The 20,356-nt window shown below is 56.1% G+C and overlaps 1 protein-coding gene across 6 annotated transcripts in view; it reads right to left on the reverse strand.

Annotated features, from left to right (window-relative positions):
• Positions 1–212: 212 nt before the first annotated feature.
• The window catches only part of KIAA0513 (KIAA0513 ortholog), a 70,625-nt gene continuing 50,481 nt past the window's right edge, over positions 213–20,356 (reverse strand). For 4 of the 6 annotated variants that reach the window (XM_036104880.2, XM_036104875.2, XM_036104877.2 and 1 more), the window contains 11 exons: positions 18,197–18,296; positions 17,322–17,395; positions 15,098–15,168; positions 13,169–13,376; positions 12,295–12,335; positions 11,678–11,756; positions 10,137–10,214; positions 9,019–9,048; positions 5,954–6,034; positions 5,589–5,683; positions 213–4,342 (listed from right to left, as the gene is read on the reverse strand). In XM_036104880.2, the coding sequence (XP_035960773.1) occupies positions 4,293–4,342; positions 5,589–5,683; positions 5,954–6,034; positions 9,019–9,048; positions 10,137–10,214; positions 11,678–11,756; positions 12,295–12,335; positions 13,169–13,376; positions 15,098–15,168; positions 17,322–17,395; positions 18,197–18,296 (907 nt within the window). In that variant the 3' untranslated portion in view covers positions 213–4,292. Of the gene's footprint in view, positions 4,343–5,588; positions 5,684–5,953; positions 6,035–9,018; positions 9,049–10,136; positions 10,215–11,673; positions 11,757–12,294; positions 12,336–13,168; positions 13,377–15,097; positions 15,169–17,321; positions 17,396–18,196; positions 18,297–20,356 lie in introns of those variants that run through there. The other 2 variants (XM_036104882.2, XM_036104883.2) reach the window with 2 other exon arrangements.

Consider the following 20,356-nt stretch of genomic DNA (forward strand, 5'->3'; position numbering starts at 1 on the left):
AACACACCCCCTATTCCCAGCCCCACGACGACAAGGATGTATGGGACATATGGCCTGTGTGGCTTTGCCTGAGGTCTGAACATTGCACATTACTCAATTAGGGGTGCTTCTAGCCGATGCAATTCCCTTTTTGGTGAAACTCATCCCCGGGAGTCATAAGGAATAAATGATTTATAGGGAAGCCAGGGGGAGGCAGAGAGACATGAGAGTAAGGGTTCAGAACTACAAGGCTGGGGGACTAGGGGGCAGGAGGAACCCCCACCCGGCAGCTGGTCCTTGACTGAAGATGGGGAGAGAAGAGAGCTGCCTGAGCTGGTCTGAGCGCTGTACCCCCCTCTCCCGAGGCTGGGGCTGGACCTCCCTCCCCTGCGCCCGGCCTCCCCCCTCTGGACGACAAACTCTTCTTCCAAAGCTTCCTCACTGTTCTGGGCAAAGGACTCCCGCCCACCCCCCACCCCGGCTGCCAAGTGTCTCCAGTTTTAGGTAATCTGGTAACAAAACTGATCAAACCTCACGGGCTCACCTGGATCCTCCCTAAATAAAAGCCCACCGTTAGGCAGCTGTAACGAGCAGGAAGGTCAGGCCTGCAGCTTTCAGCCCCGATTGGTGGTCACGGTCACCAGGGTTAGACAGAGCCTCGCACAAACTCCTTCGTGGTGTGCCTTGCATCCGGAGTCTGGAATGCCAGGCGCTCTGTGGCACAAGCTAGTCGCATAAAACATTCCCTCGGGGAGCAAACTCCAAGGCTGGGTCTCCTCTCCCCGGCAATGAACTCTGCGGTCTAGCTGGGCTTGGAGAAGTAGCGCACACACTGGTTTCGACTCCGCAGAGGAGCACAGAGAAAGGGGAGGCATGCCTGGCTCTTGCCCTGGGCCTCTGTCCACATCTGCTTGGGGGGTTTCACCGGCTGACCTGCCCTCAGGTGGGCTCTCGGGCTAACCTGAACATCCTAGATTTTGATTTGGGTACAGAACTCAGGAAATGGGACTCTTTTCTGGTCCTCCTTTTGGTAACTTAAGAACTTCTTAGCAAACCCTCCCCCCTTTTTTGGCAACAGGAAAATCATAGTTCACTCCATTTTACTGTACAAATAACTTAGGATATCGGAATCCTGCTCTCCTACCTTTGGTTAAACACACATGCACACACAGAGCAGATGCAATCTGAATATTAACGTGCCCCCCCTTACACATCTACCAATATTGCTAAAATTAAAGGCTAAACACAGAGCTGCATCTTGGGGCGTCCGGGTGGCTCAGTCAGTTCAGTATCCGACTCTTGGTTTCAGCTCAGGTTATGATTTTCAAGCAGGGAACTTTTTATTTGAGAGGATTAGCTGTCCTGGCTCACTGTGATTTCCACAGCCCCGGAGGACAGCCAGCAGAAAGTCTGAAACACCAGTGCTGAAGGGCGAGCCTTCAGAGCTCCCGGCTTCGGACACTCTACCTGCCGGGACGGGAAGCTCTCTTCTAGGATATGATCCGACCCTTCCTGCACTGAGTCTACTGTTCCTGAGTTTATAGGAAGGGTTCGCAGGGCTCTCACACCAACGTGTCCCTGTGTGTGCACCAGAGGGAGCCCTCTCCGCACGCTGGGACCTCTGAGATGTCCCGTGTCGGTCTGCTCTGGCCGGGCCCCCAGGGGGAGAGACCGAGTCCCAGGGACAGAGGCACCCTCAGTAGGGCAGGCTGCCAGCCTTCTTTCTAGGGACAGGACTCCTCCAAGTGACACCAGCCAGAGGCACTGTGAGGTGAAATGCTGCCTCTGAGGAGGGTCCAGGTCTCTGGCACCGTCCAAGCAAGCCCGGCAGCCCAACCCCACTCTGCCCAGCCAGAAGAACAAGCAACGGCGGCGGGGGAGGGGGGGGGAGGGAGAAAACCCTAAGCAGGCCTTGCTTCCACCTCCAACTGCTACTTCAAGAGGCCTACAGGGGGGAATCAACGTCTCAATATCATTTTTGAAATTAAAGTGCTTGGAAAAGCCCAAGAAGTCAAAGGGGTGTTTCCTTCCAAAGGCCGAGGGGTCCTGCCGGCCCCTCCGCAGGGGGAAAGGGCCACGCCAACTCCCTGGCATTCTGGAAAGAGCCTCAGAACCCACTTCACTCCCTCCAGAAATCAGAATCAGGCTTCTATACAAAAATCTGATATATACAAGGATAAGTCTTTGGGGCACCTTACGATAAAGTTGTAACGCACTTCAACTAACTACTGAGAAATGACTAATAAAGCCAATGATAATGCAGTTGAAAGGAGAGCCTTGCAGGGGCCTCAGACAGCCCCCCTCCCCATGCGGCCCTGATTCTACAGAGAGGGAGGGGAGCACAACGGATTCAGGGGTCACGGTTGAGCATTTTAGGAGGGGATGCCTTATCTGAAATAGGCATTGGAGGAGGGTCCACATACTCATTAATTTGACCTTATTTCTCTGAAATGCATTCGGTAGAGGCATGCACTGCCCCTGGGGCCCAACACTGGCCGGGGGGTCGGGGGGACCTCCGGTCTGTGGGACCTGCCCCAGCAACACAGCTGTGCTCTGTTTGGTGACATCGCCAGACAGGCTGACCTCTCTCTCTCTCTCTCTCTCTCTCTCTCTCACACACACACACACACACACACGATGCCATCATAAAAACAAGCTGAGTTTCGGGATCCACTCCCATCACACCGTGCTCCACGTCACCTCTCCTGTCCTCACGCCCACTCCCATCACACCATGCTCCACGTCACCTCTCCTGTCCTCACCGAGACGTGCGGCTACAGCTCTGTCGGGGCATGCTCGTCTCTGGAACATTCCAGGGAGGCATCCCATGAGGGAAAGCGTTCCAGCACTGGCCGGGTGAGTGACTACCAGGCATGTTTTTGCTGTGCTCCAGAGGAGACTGTAATGTAATGACCGAGAGGAGAGGAGGTAGAGAGGGAAACAGGAGAGGAGGATGAAGGAGAGCGCCCCTGGGCCTGCTTTCAAGGTCAGTGCCCAAGCGCGAGGGGCGAGGCAGAGGGAAGCGGACGGACGGGAAATATTCAGGCCGGAGGAGCCGCATGCTGGCTGCTTGCTGTCACCGTCAGTCCTCTCGAGCCGGGACAAACCCCGAGAGAAAAGCCAGGGTTCCTGGTCACCGGATGCACGACGAGGGGTATGGGCAGAGTGTGCAGGACAGCGGTCAGCCGGCGAGGGCCGAGGGGGGCAGAGGCGCCTTCCCAAGGCTGCCGGGGGGCGGAGGGCCCCATGCCGCATGGCCGCTCCGCCCATGAGCCTCATGCAACTGCCCCCAGAAGCCGCCTCTGCCCCTCTGTCTAACACCGACGCAGATTTTTCTGTCTTCCTTGAAATACAGAACAGCAGTGTCTGCTTTTAGAAAGGGTGGTTGTCTTGCAGCTACTGAAGAGACCTCTCTGGTGCCTCTTCACGGGGCACACAGCCCGTGCTACGCCCAGGGACGGAGTGCAGGACTCTCTCTGCTTCAGAAGGAAGCCGTCCGCTGACCAGGAGCATTTCAGATGGCCTGACACCGACACCTCGGTGCTGGTGTGAGTCCCAAGCAGCCACGCAGATCCCACGAGGCCTCTGGGGTGCTCACACCCCTCGCTGGGCCTTCCGCAGCCAGGGCCTTCTGCACCGGGCTCTCTCCCTCCCTAAAATAGGAAGTGTCTCTTTCCTCCTAGCGGTTCCTGTGACTCCAGTTCTGGTCACACAGTGGGGAGCTGGCAGGGCCAGCAGCAGCCACGGACTGACCCAGCCTGCCCGGGGAGGCCCACCGCCCCCTCCGCAGGGCTGTGGCTCAGCAGGAGCCCCGACTGGCAGAGTACCCCTATTCCATCCTGCTGCTGAAGAAGAGGGTCCCAGACTGTCACCCGTGTCATTGGCGTGTGCCAGCTCATGATGCCCCCATCTGCATTCCCACGGGCACCCCACCCCCTCCCTTTCCTGCAGGCGGCTGCAGCAGGTGCTGCCCTGGGCCCACCTCGGCCCTGGTGTCCTTCCTCCACCTCCTGCTCGGTCCTATGTCACGGGCCTGACACCCAGGAGTAGGGGCAGTCACCTTGGTTTTATCGTGTAATCCCAGGGACCCTATGGCACGCGGATGGGGGGAGCAGACAAGGCAGAAGGGAGGTGGGGAGACGGGCAACCAGATTGTTCTAACCGCTAGTTCTAGGGCAGTGTGGAGCGGCTCTGGGTGCTGCTGAGGTCATGCAGGGTCTTCAGGTGGGGTGACAGCCAGTCGCTGGCCCAGGAGAGGGGTGTGCACCTTCAGTCCTCCTGGGGGGTGCTCTGGGCGACCTCCCACGGCCTGCCTACTCGATGGCCATCTGTTCAATGTGGTCGCTCAGCAGCTTGTATTGCTCTGGAAAAGAAAACAATGTTAATTCTCGGAAGAAAGGTGTCGACATCGGCAGGTAGGCCCTGCTCTTTTCATCCGGGCAGTAACAAAGCAGGACCTCACCAGGAATGGCTGTGTCACCAGTAACACCGAGCCCTCAGCCGCCAGCTGCACACCTGGCACCCGGAAGTGGGCTCCTTGGAAATGGGATGCATCTTCTTATGGAAAGGACGTGAAGCCCGGGGAAGGCACAGTGCCGGCAGATGAACTGCACCACAGGAGCCAGGCCTGAGTCCTACGAGCTGCACAGGGCCGCACGGCGGGCAAGGGGACAGTGTTCTTGCCCGGTACTGTGGGGCTGGTGACAGCACTCTGCGATTTTCCAGGGAAGCACCGAGCATTCTCCTGCCTCCCGAGGCCACTCCTCTGTGGCCCCTTTTAATTTGGTGCAGGATGGAGGGTTTTAAAAAAAGATTGATTTATTTATTTGAGAGAGAAAAAGTGCTAGCAGTGGTGGTTGGGGGGGGGGGGAAGGGACAGAGGGAGAGAGAGCATCTCAAGCAGACTCCCCGCTGAGCGCAGAGCCAGACACGGGGCTCCATCCCCGACCCTGAGATCATGACCTGAGCCGAAACCAAGAGTCAGACGCTTAGCCGACGGAGCCACCCAGGCGCCCCAGGTGGAGGGTTTTTTTTGTTTTTTGTTTTTGAAAGAATACTGTGTCAATCCAAATGTATATTTAAGTGGAAGATTTTTTACGCCACGAGGGAAAGCTGTTTTGTAGCAGGTAGGATGACATATAAAGGCTGGCTCCAGTAGTAGACTGGGGGGCTGATACGTAACGTATCCGCTCTTACTAAAGAAATCAGAGACTCTAGAAAAACCTCACAGCCCCCATACCTCTCACGGCACTGTGGTTCAAGAAACAAAGCAGGCCATTTAGAAGCAGGGGCAACTCATGGTCAGAGCTTGGCCATTTACAAGTTCAGAGTCTGAGCGCCCAGTCCCCTCTTTACCTTTGGCCCCATTTGGAAACACTGGAAGGGGGAAGCTCCCTGACCCCTGGCAAATGCCACCTAGCAGAAAGGGCCTTCCAAATACAATGAGAAGTGTCCCGTGCATGTAGGGAGACAGGAATAGAGCAGGGGTGAACCTGCCCGATAGTTCAGCATCACATTTCTAATTAAAACCGTGGAAATCCTGTGAGCGGGGTGGGGCAGACCACTGGTTCCTCAGCCCCGAGCCCCGACCACCTCTGGCCGCTACTCACCTTCGTCCAGATTGCCGATCACGGCCTGCTTCTTCAGGAAATCATTACACAACTTCTTGTTGAGCCCGAACGCCAGCATGTTGTGAGTGAACGTGCTGGAGAAAAAGACACCCATGAGCTGGCACCCTTCTTCCTCCCTGGGGAGGGGGCGCCAGGGGAGGGGGGCCCGCCTGGAACTGTAAGAAGTGGAAATGAAGGGCGGCCGCCTTGGCCCACCACCGGGCATGGGGACAGGAGGTGCGTCTGTGGGGAACTGGAAGCCATGAGGACAGGCCTTCCGGCAGGAGAGAACCCCAGGCTGGCCCTCGTCCCCAATGTCCCACCCGGTCGGGACCCCCAGGGTGGGGTCGTCGTGGTGCCCTCACCCCAGCTGCCCGAAGGTGATGTTCTCATTGAACCGCAGACTGTCGTTGCGTTCCTCCTGGGTCATGTGGCACCACTTCTCCCTGCAAGCACAGGTGACAGGAGAGCGTTCCAGAATGCCGTCGCGTCCCCCACCTCTCGCCCCCCTGCTCTGATCTACAGGGGGCACCCCAGCGTTGCCTCCCTGACACGGAGTGGGGAGCACCTCCCCTGAAGAGCTATTTGATCTGCTCTTCCACAAAGCCTGCCCAGGGTTCTGACACTCGGCCTGACGGGCCCCAAATACAAACTTCACTTCATCCTTCCTGAGATGAGGAGATCCAAAAGCTCATATGCTTCCTACTGACCCAGAGATGACATGTGCTTAGTGGCTGTCCAGAACATTCTCTAGGAGACAAGAACACCATCCCCCATGTCCTTTTCTGTGGCTCAAGGGTGGGAGGTCCCAGGGCCACTGGGGAGGCAGGATGACCTACAGAGAGGACAGGGCCCTGCCGGCGTCCCTGGAGGGTGGCAGCTGAGAACCCGTCCGGGAGGCCCTCAGGCTGGTGCTTCATCTGCAGGCCTCCTGGGCTCTTTGGAGGGGGCAGCGTGCACAGCCTTTTGTGGCCGGGAGGCCCAGGGAGCAGGGGAGGCTGCAGAGGGCCACATTGTCCTGTCAGGCGGGGTCTTGGCTCTGCTGCATTTCCCGGCCCTGACTTCCTGAGAGGCCAGGTTCATGCTCCACGCCCCTCCCCGGAGCACACAGATGAGACCCCGATCTTCCCGAAGGACCCCTGGAACTTTCCTCCCCCGCCCTGACCACCGTGAAGATGGCACAAGGTGCAAAAACCCCAAGAGAAAGAAATGCAGTCTGTGTGCGGCTGCCCAGGTGGGACTCTGAAGCCTGGCTCTGTCTGCTCCCCACGGAGGGACATGAGTGGGCGCAGGCTCCGGGGCAGGGAGGGCGTTCTCTGAGCCCCATGAACTCTGCATCCCGATGGAAAGCTGCCTCCAGCAGCTCACTGCAGGTGCGCTCGCTCCCCCCCCGGCGGAGCACCCCTGTCTCGAGCGGATGGGGGACTCATCCCTGGCCCCTCCATGTCTACCTGAGAAGCGGGCTCCTTGCAGGGGCAGATGCAGATGCGGAGGAGATGCTCACTTAAGCCCCCTGCCCCTTAAAGATTAAGCTCTGGGTGAGGAGTCTGATTAAAACAAGGTTAGGAGAGAGAGAAGAGACGAGGGAGAGAAGAGGCAGAGTGAGGGAGTGAGGGGTGGGGGCAATGGAGAAGCCAAAGGAAGAGAAAAAGACCCAACATCAAACCTTAACTGCTTTCCACCTGCCGGGCCCAGGGCCACGCGAGCTGCTGTGGCTTAGCAGGAGGCCACGGGACGCCGGGGGCAGGTGTCACTCCCAGCCTCCTCACGCTGAGGACAGGACGCCCATGAAGATACCCAGAACGTGCTTCCAGGCATGATGCTAATCCATCCCATTTTGCTTCCCACCCTCTTTCTCCCAGTGGTTACCCTTAGGGTGGTCCAGGCACATAAATCCCAAACCACCATCAGGTCTGCCGTGTACAGTTGTGCGTGCACAACCCCACACCCTGTGGGAGTCACCCGGCGGCCCTAACCCTCCTGACCCGGATGAGAAGGAGATACTTTTTGCCATGGCTAGGACTAGAGGTGGGGCATTTAATCTGACCTCTGAAGAAAGAGGTGGAAGGTCGTTAGCACTCAGCGGGTCAGGTGCTGCCTACAATCCAATCAATTCCTTAAAACTGAGATCAGTATCCAATACCAGTCGAGGTCTAATCCCACAGAGGGCAGGGCATGTGTCTAAACTGCCACAGTGGGAATTTGGATGTGAGCAATAGACGCCTTTGGAAATGGAGGCCTTTCTGCCTCTGAGTATCATCAGCTGAGTTTCCCGAAGAGGAGATATGATGCTGGAGGCAAGAGGTTGCCCAGGGACCCAGAGCCTACCCTCCCACCCCAATCTCGGAGGAACATTTGCCCTTCTTCCGGCTGAGGCCCGGGGCATGTGGGGTCAGACCACGTCTGCTCTGGGGAACAGGGCCCGTGAGGCCCGTGAGGCCCGTGAGGCCCAGAGGCCGGCACTCCCTCAGGGGCTTGGAGGCGGCCGCGGTGCTCTAGCTCTCCTAGGCCTCAGCCACGCTGCTAAGCAACCGGGTCCCTGGGAGGCCGCGGTGAGTCATGCTCCCACCCAGAGAGACTGTGGAGACGCAGGGGCTTTGTAGTAAAGGGGGTGTCCATTATGCCTAAGTGTTCCTTTTATAGCCATAATAAGGCTGCATAAGAAGCAAGATTTCTCATAAACAATAAGCACTAAAAATATATTACTGATTAAAGGAAGTGTGCTTTGGGAAATGTCCTACGAAGGAACAATCATTGTATCAGAAACTATTTTGAATCGGCAGGCCTTTCGCTCCAAAAATATATTACAAAAGGTATCTAACGAATACAAAGGTCAAACGATGAGAGACCCCACTGGGGGCTCGAAGAAAAGAGCCCTGTTCTAGGCCCTTCTCTTCAGAGGACCCCCTCACACACACACACAGGCTCCTCACCACGACATGGCTGGCAAGGAGGGGGCAGCCATCCTTCCTCCCTGACCCCCCGAGCCTGTCCCAGGGGCGGGGGACGGTCTGCCAGACCCCTGCACACCTCTGAGCCTGGCTGCAGAGAGGAAGAGCCTCTGTGCCCCCCACGGCTTTGTGCCGTGACCAGATTACCAAGCGTGAAGTCAAGGGGGTGGGTTCGAGGCCTGCTCAGGAGGGGCTGGAGTGCCAGAAGGCTGGAGCCGCTCAAAATCGGACTTGGCTGCTCACTCTCTGAACTCACCCTGGGCCTTGCAGGGTGTCGAGTGCCCTCTCTGTTTCCTGTTCCTGGTGCTCTGTCCTTGGCGAGCCCCCACCCGCCACCGGCCTGTCCTGGCAGTGGTACCGGGCTGCCCCCGCGCCTGGGCTCTGCCCCCTGCGGCAGCTAGCGCGCGGCTCCCGCCCTGAGGTGGCCCTGGCGGGGACCCCCGGCCCTGTAACATGAACAAAGTCACGTGGACACACACCTCTTCTTCTCCTCCTCTCCAGCATCCCCTCTGGAGCGGCAGCAGAAACAGGTAAACAGAGGAACATGTCAAAGTCATGCAAGATATGTGGATGGAAAAAAGAGAACAGCGAGAGAGGAGCGTTATTACAGGCAGAAACAGAGAGACGGAGAGAGACGGGGTACTCGAGACCCTTGATCTGCTAGGAGCCCGACAGCTACAGAAGCAGCAGGAAACCCCGTTCGCCTACAAGCATCTAAGCGCTTCCTTCAGTCTGGTTTCCTGGCAGAGCGTGGGATTCTCTCTCTAGAACCCCCGGGATGGCTTCAGCAGCTTCCCCTCCGCGTGCTCCCTCTGCCTCCCTCAGGAGATGCAGCCGCAGCGGCCTGCAGGCCGTCCCGCCCCGCTAGGGTGTAGCTGCCCCCCCAGACAGAAAGACCGCACCTCAGACCCCCCTGCGCTAGTGCACCGGCATACACAGCAGGCCCCGGCTGTCCCCTGCCAGGGAGGAAGGCTGAGGGGGTCTCCCCATTAGAGAAGGAGAGGTTCATGACTGGGGGGAGGTTGCCAGTAAGGGGACCCAAGACTGGGAGGGCTACTGCCCCTTCCTGCCCAGCCGCTAGACACGGCGGGCCCAGAGCGGGAAGGACCACCAGCCCTCGCTGCCGCCCTGGGCTCTGTGTGATGGTTTACAAAGGGGGTCTTCTGATGTGGCAAGACCAGCTCAGGGAGCCTGGGAGGGTCTCAGGCTGCAGACCAGAGCACTAAGCTGAAGGCAGCAGTCGCATCTCCCCAGACGTCAGCTCTCTCGAGCTGAGTCTGTGGGGGTGGATCCTTGGGGGTCCTGATGGTTGCATTCTGGGGGAGTGTGCGCTTTGGAGGAGGGTCAGGCCAACTCATGCCAGAGCCCAGGACAGAAAGCGCTCATGCAAGCTGAGGACACCCCCCCGCCAGCCACGAAGCTGTGCGTGCCCGGGACCCTCCAGGCAGCTCGCCGGGCACCGGGGCCAGAAGGGGCTGAAGAAGAGATGGACGCACCGACTCAGCCATCCTTCTGTTCTCCTCCGCAGAAACCGGACAATAAAGCCAGTCCCCGGTCCTCTGCCCCAAGGCAAGGCAGGCCCAGACGCTGCTCCTACCTGGTGGTGGGAGACCGCTTTCTCCTCTCAGAGTGGACGGCGTCAAAGAAAGCCGCGTTCCAGAACCTCAGCGTGTGCCTGTAAGACAGAGGCGTCTGTCAGTCCTCTCCAGGGAGGCAGGTCTCAGTACAGGAGGGATAAAGGCGCACTGTTTCCCACCACATCTGCAGGACCTTCTGACAAGTCACAGAGAGGCAGAGCAGGGAACAGAAAAATGACCATGCGCCTTTGTCCCAAACCGAGGCGGCTCCCTGGGCTCCCGGCCGAGGGTCACATCTCTCCCAGGATGAAGGTACAACACAGAGGCGGGTAAATCCCGCCTCCATCTGGTCAAAACTGAAGCCACCACCTTTGGGACGTGAAGGCCGTCTTCCGCTTCTCCACCCCCGCTGGGCCTCCTAGAGGAAGCCGGGGGTCTGGGGACACCTGCTGCCAGAAAACTGGGTCTAGTAACATAATCGGGAACCCGGTGCGGACAGACCGCGTGCAGAGAACAAACATGTTCACAGGGACACACAAGTAAGAGACATTTTTAAAGATCAGGGGTCAGCCAACTACGCCACTGTGGCCTTCGAGGGAGGGGCACGTCTGACACCCTTTGGGCTCCAGGGGCTGGCTCTCTGCCTACTTGTGGGTGAATACAGCACGGCGATGGAGAGGCTTCAGCAGGACGAAGGCAGCCCAAACCGTCATCCACAGAGCGACACAGAGGGCAAGGGCTCCCCCGACCGCCGGCCTCTCACTTTACTCATGACCTTCATTCCTAGACGTTCACATAAAATAGCTTCATTGGGATATAACTCACGTACCATAAACTCAGTTTTTTAAAGTACACGATTCAGTGGTTTTTAGTATATTCAGAGTTGTACAACCATGACCACTATCTCCTTCCAGAACCTCTTCATCCTCCCCATAAGGAAACCCCGTACCCGTGAACAGTCCCTCCGCATCCCCTGCTTCCCTCAGCCCCGGGCAGCTGCTCAGCTACTCCGTCTCCAGGGACTAGCCTATCCTGAACGTTTCGTATAAATGGCATCATCCACCATGGCGTCTTTCGTGTCTGGCCTTTTCATTCTGCAAAATGTTTTCCAGGTTCACCTGCGTCTCAACCGTCAGCATCTCACTCCCTCCCGTGTCTGAAGAAAACCGTGTGGTAGGGATATATCGTGTTTTGCGTATCCACACATCACGTGTCCATGTCTGTGGACATCCGGGTTCTTTCCAATTTTGGGCTATTGGGAGCCTATGTGCATGAGTCTTGTTCTCTGTTCTCTTGAGCACCTGGCTAGGAGCGGAGCTGCTGGGCCACGGGCTCACTCTCCGCTAACATGCTGGGGAGCTGCCAGACTGTTTTGTACGGCTGCTGTCCCCTTTCCATCCCCACCAGCAGGGTATGAGGGCTCCAGTTTCTCCACATCCTCACACACCTGCCACGGTTCCCCTTCTTTATTCTGGCCACCCTGGAGGGCGGGGCGAGCTCTGTCGGTGAGGGAGCCGCCGGGGCTGGGGGCGCGGCCCCACAGGTTGGGGAGCGGCCTTACCAGATGGGCTGCTGCTTCAGGTGTGTGTACAGGTAGATCTTCTCCCCCTTCCTTTCTTCCTCCGGGCTGCACACGGTCACTGCGGGAGGGCAACAAAGACTGCCCGTGGCCCTGGTTGCCCCCACATGTTGGCAAACCCCTCAGCGACCCTCCCGGCCGGCACCGCTTCTCCCCAAAGGTCACAGAAACGTGCAGTGGAAATTCCAAGACCACTTGCCTGCCACCCGCGGCCGGGAAGGACAATCCTGCCACCTTGGCCTTGGGAATTCCTTCTGAGGGAAGGGTCCCTGGCACGGCTCCCCCACCCCCAGTAATACATTCCTTCCCTGCCCTGAGACGTGGAATTTGGTTCCCGAATCCTCTCCCCAGAGAAGAGGTTTCCCCCCGAAATTCACTAGGCAAGTCCAGGCCAGGGTGGACAGAAGTCGGGAGTCATCAATGGCAGCATCTCGTGCCCCGGCGGGAGGGGCCCAGAGGTTCAGGGGCCTGCTTGGTGGTGCTACCGGTTACCAGCAGGGCCGGTCGAAGACCCTGTGGGGCCTGGCTCTGGGACCAGGGGCTCTGTGTGTCCACAGCCGGACATCCGCTGGGCCTGGAGAGCACTGGGAGGCACTCACCAGTCTTCTGCGGCTTCTCCTTGGGCTTGTTCTCTTCCTCCCTGGGGGAGAGAACCACAGCAGTGACAAAACAATCCCCCCCACACACATTTTCTCAGCTCAAGGGAAGCGGTCTAACCTGGCTGAAGGATTACGTCTCTTAGCAATGGCTACATTGCATGTGGTTTCCTCTACAAAAGTGTTAAGTCAGTGCAATGTTTCCCAATTGCCGATCTTCCAGAATTAAGGAGATGCGGCATGGAGGCTCCTTTGCACCATTTTCTCTGAATCCAAAACTGCCTGGACCAGACGAGGAACAAAGCCAAGTCACCCGGCTGTAACCGGCCATTGGAGGGGACACTGGGGACTTCGGGGAGCCCAGGGTACTCTCTTGCTGATGTGCCCCCTTTCTTGGGAGGTCTTGGCTTCAACACTGCATTCTCAAGCACCTGGTCCCGGCAGGCTCCTGAGCTCCCGCTGCAGAACGGCTGTCCTGGGGAACAGGGGTCTGTCCCCTGCCTACGTGGTTCCCTTCACATGCGCTCTCACCACACTTCCAGGAGGAAGGGCCAGGGAGGATTTGTAATTACCCTGCTGCCTTCCGGCAGTTTCCACATGCTCCCCATCCGTCCTAGAAAACCCCGAACCCCAGGACATCCCTGCCTGTCAGCCAACCCAAAGGCATGTGCGAACCACAGAAAACTCTGGGGGGTGGAGGGTCAAGCTGTGCTTCTCAGGAGCTGCTCGCGGGCCCCTAAGGTCACCCAGGGCGGCCACGTGGACTCCTCCACGGCCAGGCCATGGCCTCCCTGTCACCGCCACTGGCAGGCGGAACATGGCCTCTGCCTTCGGCCACACCTGCCCCTCCCCCCACAGTCCACCTGGTGACACTTACTCGTGTTTCCTGGCCAGGGGTCCCTTCAGCTTGGTCTCCAGCCCCCCGAAGAAGCCCTTGACGTTCTCTGTCTTGGCCGATGTGTTCTTCAGCAGCCGCTCAGCGATGTCCTTCTTCTCTGCCAGCCAGCTGTTGGCGGATTTCAGGTAGGAGTCGATGCTCCCCGCGGGCTTCTCCTTGGACTCGGAAGGCAGCAGGTGCGGCTTACCTGGAGGGGGGGAGAGGTGGGAGGGAGCAAGAATGAACCTCGCTGTGTAGCAGGAACAACAGGGCGCCGGAGCCTCTGGGTGCAGGGGCGACCAGCAAAGGCCCCAGGAAGCCACCAGGGGAAGGTGGAGGGCCGGGCCTCTGGGGGCCACAGCTAAGCACCTACTGTGTACAGGAAGGCAGCCAGGTGCACCCGGACCAAAGAAGAAACAGGAGAGGACCCGGCCCTAAAGAAGCTCAAGGACCTGGAGGAGGGGAGCAATGTACACACAGAGCTACACCATGGTGTTGGAGGCCAAGGGTTACAAGGGGACCAAGAGCCTCTCCCTGTCCCAGGAGGAGGCATGCCTAAAACTGGATGAGGCGGGAGTGGGCATCCCGGGAGAGAACAGTAAGGCCAAAGGTCTCCCACAGACCAAGGTGCACCCTGCGGGCCAAAGGGTCTCCTTCAGGTCAGAGTCTCCTTCAAGTCAAGGTACCCCTGCAGATCAAGACCCTACCTCAGGGCAAAGATACCCTCTTCGGGCGCCTGGGTGGCTCAGTCGGCTAAGCATCTGCCTTTGGCTCAGGTCATGATCCCAGGGCCCTGGGACTGAGCCCCGCGTTGGGCTCCCTGCTCAGCGGGGAGTCTGCTTCTCCCTCTGACCCTCCCCCTGTTCGTGCTCTCTCTCTCGCTTACACTCTCAAATAAATAAAACCTTTAAGAAATCTTAAAAAAAAAAAAAGATACCTACCGTTCAGAGCCTTGCAGGTCAAAGGGCCCCCTACAGGTCAAGGTGCTAAGTGTCCCCTACTAATCTGAGCTGCTCTGTGCACAGAGGTGACTCCCACTCCTTTGAGGAGCCACGGTTTGGATGAGGGGTTCCCATTTGACCCAAAGGTCTGGCATGAAGGACCCTCCCAGTGGTGGCCTGGCCTGGAGCTAAGGCACTCTGACCAGCTGTCGCCAGCAGAACTGAGGCACAGGGAGGATGGGGAGTGGGAGCCGGGGGAGGACAGAGTCAAGCTGCAGAGGACGCAGGGTTTCAACACAAGAGCAAAACCGTGCATCCTGAGAGAGGTGGGAAGAGAGGCCATGCTTACTGCCGCCCTGACTTGGCTCTAGTGCACATGCGGGCCCCTAGCAGCCTTCTGCTTGCAGCGGCCTGAATGAATCCCTGCCATCACACCCAAGGAACTTCACACAGGGAGACCTCAAGCTCCGATTACCAGAAAGTTAAAGAGCAATGAGCCAGAAGAACTGTCAGACGTCGGGATGAAGAACAATCTGCACTCGTCATGAGGGCATCACCAGCCCACACCCAGGGACGCTTTCCACCCCAAGACCCTATACTGCTCCTCCCACTCTCTTCCAGAGCCAACCCCATGCGTATTTTGCTAAAACGTGAAAGCGATGTCCTCACATCCAGCAATTCCTGAGTCGACCATGAAATTTCCCACCAAATGAACTTACTCTGTCATCTCCCAGCTGCTGGGTGGCTTCCTTCCTACTGTGGATAGGTAGCCTCATGACCCATGATATGGACCGCATGTCTTCTCCTCCTGTTTCAGGAATCTCACTCCTTGTGCACCCCGTCCTAACCTCAGGTTCTATTGTATTCTGGAAGCCTCACAACTTTGCCGCTAATGGGAAAGAAATCCTCACTTGATGCCATGTTACAAGGTGACAAGTCTTGAGTTTCCATGTTTGCCCTCCACAGTGGCCGCGTCCCTGGGCCTTACCGATGTGGTAGTAGGTGAAGCACATGGTCATGAGGTTCTTGGCAGGCCCGAAGTCGTCCATCTGATGACACCTAAAATGACAAGGAAGGCTGACTAGCTAAAGAATTGTTCTACCCAATTTTCTCACTGCAAGCTCCTGAAGCAAGACCTAAAAATTTTATAAATATGTCCACATTAATATCTCACTCCCCAGATGCTACATAGAAGCAACAAAAAAGAATCCCCAATTGCTTATCTTTTTCAGAAAGATATATATTCGCTGGGATGCATATCATCAACAGGGATTATTGCTGGGAGGAGGACCACAGGAGCGAGGACAGGGCTGTGAAAAAGGGTTTCCTTTCCATTTGAGGCACTGTGCTTCTCTACCCTGTTCTTCTGTACTTTTTTTTCCTGTTTAGTTTCTAACCTTGCACAAGTATTACTTAAGAAAAGTCAATAGAATGTATCTAGATAGTGGGGTCAGGGCCAGTTTTATCTTTGAATACAAAAATAATCTAATCAGGGGTGACTCAGTTGGTTAAGCGTCTGCCTTCGGCTGAGGTCACGATCCCAGAGTCCCGGGATGGCCCATGTCGGGCTCCCTGCTCAGCAAGGAGCCTGTTTCTCCCTCTGCCCACCGCTCCCCACCTCTCGTGCTCTCTGTCTCTCCTCTCTCTCTCAAATAAATAAATACAATCTTTAAAAAAAAAAAAACTTAAAGAACTAAACTCTGCCAAAAAAATCATAAAGGACAATAAATAAAAGTAAAAACATAAGACACTAATAAACTAAAAATTATGAAACTCAAATTTTAAAAATTAATACATATTTTAAGAAGATTATAAGGTTTTTTCCCTTTTTTTCCCCCAACCATACAGAAATACATATGCTCACCGAGAAATGGGGAGATTCTGCGTTTTGCTTGGGTTGGAACTTGAATTTTATTCCCCCCCCTTTTTATTGAAGGAAAAATTCAAAGTCAGTGCAGAATTAAATACGTGTTACCAAGTGGGACAGGTGCCATCTCTGCACAATATGGATTCGTGAGAAATCCTACGGGTGGGAATGTTCGGAAGCTGAGGTTCTCAGTGCCTGAGAGCAGGCTGCACACAAGACAACTGGGCCTGTTTGAAACCCGCTCCTTCCGTGATGCTTTCTCGTCCCTCCACCCTTGCCAGCTCCGAGACCCAGAATCCCCCCATGGGAGCCTATCCTCAACTTGGGACATTCCAAGCAGGTGCCAGAAAAATAGGGATCCTCCACTTTCTGGTCTTTTCCCTCCAGCCCATGCTCCATGTTCATGGCGGGGGGAATAAAGAGGTGAGGAGACATCTAGACACAGGGAATTAAGGTTCCCAAGAGCAGCTATGTCTCTGCTGGGAGGAAAAGGGGAAGGGAAAGTAAAGGAGGGGGTTTTCCTGGAAGGACAAAAGGGACATGGGGACAAACCACGGGACCAGGACCTGCGTCGGGGCCAGAATGAGGGGACGAGGGTAAGTAGGGCAGAAACAACAGTCAGATCGGGGCTTCCTCTTCCCCGTCCTTTCCCATTTCTCACCCACAGTGACCCCCTCCCCCATCAGTAAAGCTGCTGTCCGCTTCCCCAAGGCAGACACATCCCCTCCTTTCCTGCTGGTGGGGGGCCGTCACCTGCTCTGATGCAGATCCAAGATGTATGACGTGAGTGTGGCCGTCCCAGGGCCCTGGGGCCTCAGGAGGAGAGAGCCTGTGAGTCACATGGCCCGCCTCCCGCAGCTACATAGATGCAGAGAGGGGCCCTTTTCATCACCCTCCAGCTTCTACTGTGCTGTTTGTGATAAAAGGTTGCAGCAGGGCCTAATTAGCACGCGGGGCAGGCTGAAGTCATCCGATCACATCATTAAGTGGGTGGTTATCTAGTTGGAGGTACTTCACAACAAGAAATCCAGAAAAGGCCACATCTCCGCAGCAGGAGGGCAGGGTCAACTGCGTGTCATCCCCGCCTGTCCTGACAGCACTCATGGAGGGATTTACTCATGCCCAGCTGCTGTCCCCTAACCCCTACTGCCGGGGGAGGACCCTAACTCCCTCCCAAGAGAGGCTGGTACAATGCTGCCTCTCGGCGGCTGCTGGGCGGGGGATGGTGTTCAGAGCAAGCGCCCGCTGATGACTCACACGGCTGTTACGACTGGGTTAGTACGGGGCAGGAGAGGTGGGGAACACGTGCTCTAGGACAAAGGCTTTGAGCTACAGCGTCACTTACTCAAACAGGACCACGGCGAAAGACTGCACCAGGCGGTAGAAGGTCGGCTCCGAGACACACTTGGAGTTGCAGCGCTGTGTGGGAACAGGGCAGACACGTCACTGGGCGACAGGCGGCGGAGGCGTGGTGCAGCTCAGACAGGCGCCGGGCTCACCACGCTGAGCACCGCTAGACACAGGGGGGCCGCGAGCCCGGGACGGGAGCAGCCGGGCCCCCGAGCAGAGCACAAGCCAACATTTTCCTGTGTCTCCTTGAAATTTTAAGAACTAGGAACCCCACAAACTCCCCTATACAACACAGAACCAGTGTGGAGGGTTGAAACCCCCAGAAGACAACACGGGCCATTTCTGGATTGTAGAGGTATGGGCCATTTCTCTATTTGTGCTGATCTGCATTTTCTAATTTCTCTTGGAAAAATAAATTGTGATCAAAATACTTTTAAAAAACCAAGAGTTTAAGCCACTTTACAGAAAAAAAAAAAAAAAAGACCCTACTAGGTATTGACAAAAAATAATTCTTTTCTGAACTCGCGTGGCTGTCACTGCCCTACATTATCTTTGTAAAACTGAATACTGCGGGTTATTGAACAAAACTATGCGTGGACATCGTCCACATTCTTGCCCTTAAAAAAGGAACTTTTCTGTAACTTCACGCAGTTGAAAGACCAGTTTGCTCGCTCATTCTTTCTAGCGGGGCATCCGGATGAGTGACTTCCCGCTTCCCGCTATTCTAACGAGGCCTTTTGGGAACATCTTTAAGTAAGTTCTACTAATTTCTCTGCTGGGTTGTTTCCTGTGGCTTTTCTCCAGAGCGGGAGCAGGAGAGCCGATGAGAAGGGGCCCCACCACCATTACCTCCCGTCGCCGTCCCCTCACCTGGGCGCTCACGTATCGAGCAAACCACTCGCGGCCCTTTCCGTTCTCACTGCTACAGTACTCTCCAAACTTGGCTTTCTCCTCCTGGTCCAAGTCCTCCCTGGAAGGAACAGAGCAGGAAAAGCAACTTTCAGCCCTCTGCAACAAAGACGGCCAGAGCGGGCAAGACGCAGGAGAGGGAATGGGGACATATGGCCCCCCAGCCAAGCATGGACACCTGACTTACATGGGCACATCCATCCTCGGCTGGGCCCACAAGGAAATGGGGGCATTTCTATCTCAAAGATGAGGAGACTGGGTCAGAGGATCAGACACAGCTGAGTAGTGAATGGGAGCTCCATCCAGACTTCCGGGTTCCAAAGCCCAGGCTCCGTCCCCCATGTCCTGCCTCTAGTGAAACAGGGGTGCTGACAAGGGTAACGTGACCCTCTGAGGTCCTGGTCCTCAAGTTCCACCGCCTTCCCACTCACTGGTGCTAAGTCAGCAAAGAACCACACAGTGAGTTTAAGAATCCCTCATGCGCAAGACACACTGGCTGGCCGCAAGGTTAGACTGGTTGGTTGTTCTGAAGAGCCAGCTACTCACCTCTCTGACGATCCTGGCTCTGTATGTGAGGGACGGAGACTGGGGGACCCCAGGGGGGTCACCACGGCCAGGGTGAACAGAATGCTCACCTGACCTCAAACCACCTCTGATCACTCATTGTGGGAGGCTAATACTCTGCCTCCAGATTTAAAGACCAGATAAAAAAGAAACAGAAGGCTGAAGATCAATTAGCTCATGTAGTTTTTCATTTATTTAAGGTTTGGTAGAAAACATCTTGGTCTCATTTATCCCAAAATACCAACACCAGATGAAATAGGGGAATTCGCCAGCCAGTCTTCAGTGATTTCTCGAATGCTCTTGAAAATGCATCCAGCTCAGTTGTCCATGTTCCATATTGCTGACAGGCTGCCGCAAATATAGATTGTCCTTCCTGACAAATTAGCAAGCTTCTGTGCTTTCTCCTCTTTCATTAACTGGGTGTGCTCCAAGAAAGCTGACTAATTCCAGTGTTAGTCAAACAAAATTAGGAGGGCACCACATCTACTTGTTCTCTCAGAATGCATTCAAAATCAAACATGAATGCATTTTTGGATCGTCCAATATTTGGATTATCACTGAGCTCTCTTCCCTGTTCTAACTGCAAAGAAAATGGACACACGCCTGGAAAAGGCAGACATCCCACCTCGCCAGGTTACGAACAAGGGACCTTAATCACAGTAGGGAATAATATCCTCTTTACACAGAATCAACAGGCAGAGATTCTTCCTATTGCTTTAATAAAATGGGAAAATGATCCCTTCGGTCCCTGAGCTCCTCGGACTGCAGTGCGTGCAACAGAGAGTCCAGAGGTTTTGTTGAAATGCAGAGTCAGTCTCGGCAGGTCTGGGTGGGGCCCAACACTCTGCATTTCTAGCAAGCTCCCATAATGCGGATGCTGCAGGTCCACGTCCGGCAAACGAGCAGCAAGGCCTTCAGTGACTAGCGTGTGGTGGGGATGCAGGGCAAGGCTGACATCCGAAACCCAGGAATTTGGGTTTGTGGGCTCCCTACCCCCATGCTGAGATATTAACAAGAGTGGGTGGGGGAGCTGGAGGCGTACCCACAGACACCCCCTCCTCAGTCTGATCCCAACCCAAACTCCGCTCCCTGCTGCTCCAATTGCCAGGGCTCCTGTTTACCCCTTCAAGAACCGTCAAAGAAAGGCAAGAAGGAGGAGCAAGGAAGGGTCCCCATCCTGGCAGGGGCTTGAGGCTCAGCTGCCATGAGCATCTCAAGGAGTACGGGTAATCGAAACCTTCTGGACCGTACTGCCCTGCATTGAGAGTCTGCTAGTCGTGGAGGCGCCCTAGCCCAGTGTGAGTCTGACGCTAACCTGCAAGGGCTCAGACACAGGGAAGCAAACCTAGAGTCCTTCTGGATTTAGCAGTGAGGACGTGAGCATGTCAGCGGAGTGGCTGGAGCCGGGGGTGGGATGGAAGAGGCAGCGAAAACTCCCCAAACACTTCTACCTGCAGCCGGGGGTGGGGGCTGAGAACCACCCAGGTGGCCCACCATTGGCCCATGAGGGAGCGAAAGCCCGGGCCCCAGCGGGTGCCCTGTCAAGGACAGAGCCTG

Source organism: Halichoerus grypus, chromosome 15 (genome assembly GCF_964656455.1).
Source record: "Halichoerus grypus chromosome 15, mHalGry1.hap1.1, whole genome shotgun sequence".
NCBI classification, from domain to species: domain Eukaryota; kingdom Metazoa; phylum Chordata; class Mammalia; order Carnivora; family Phocidae; genus Halichoerus; species Halichoerus grypus.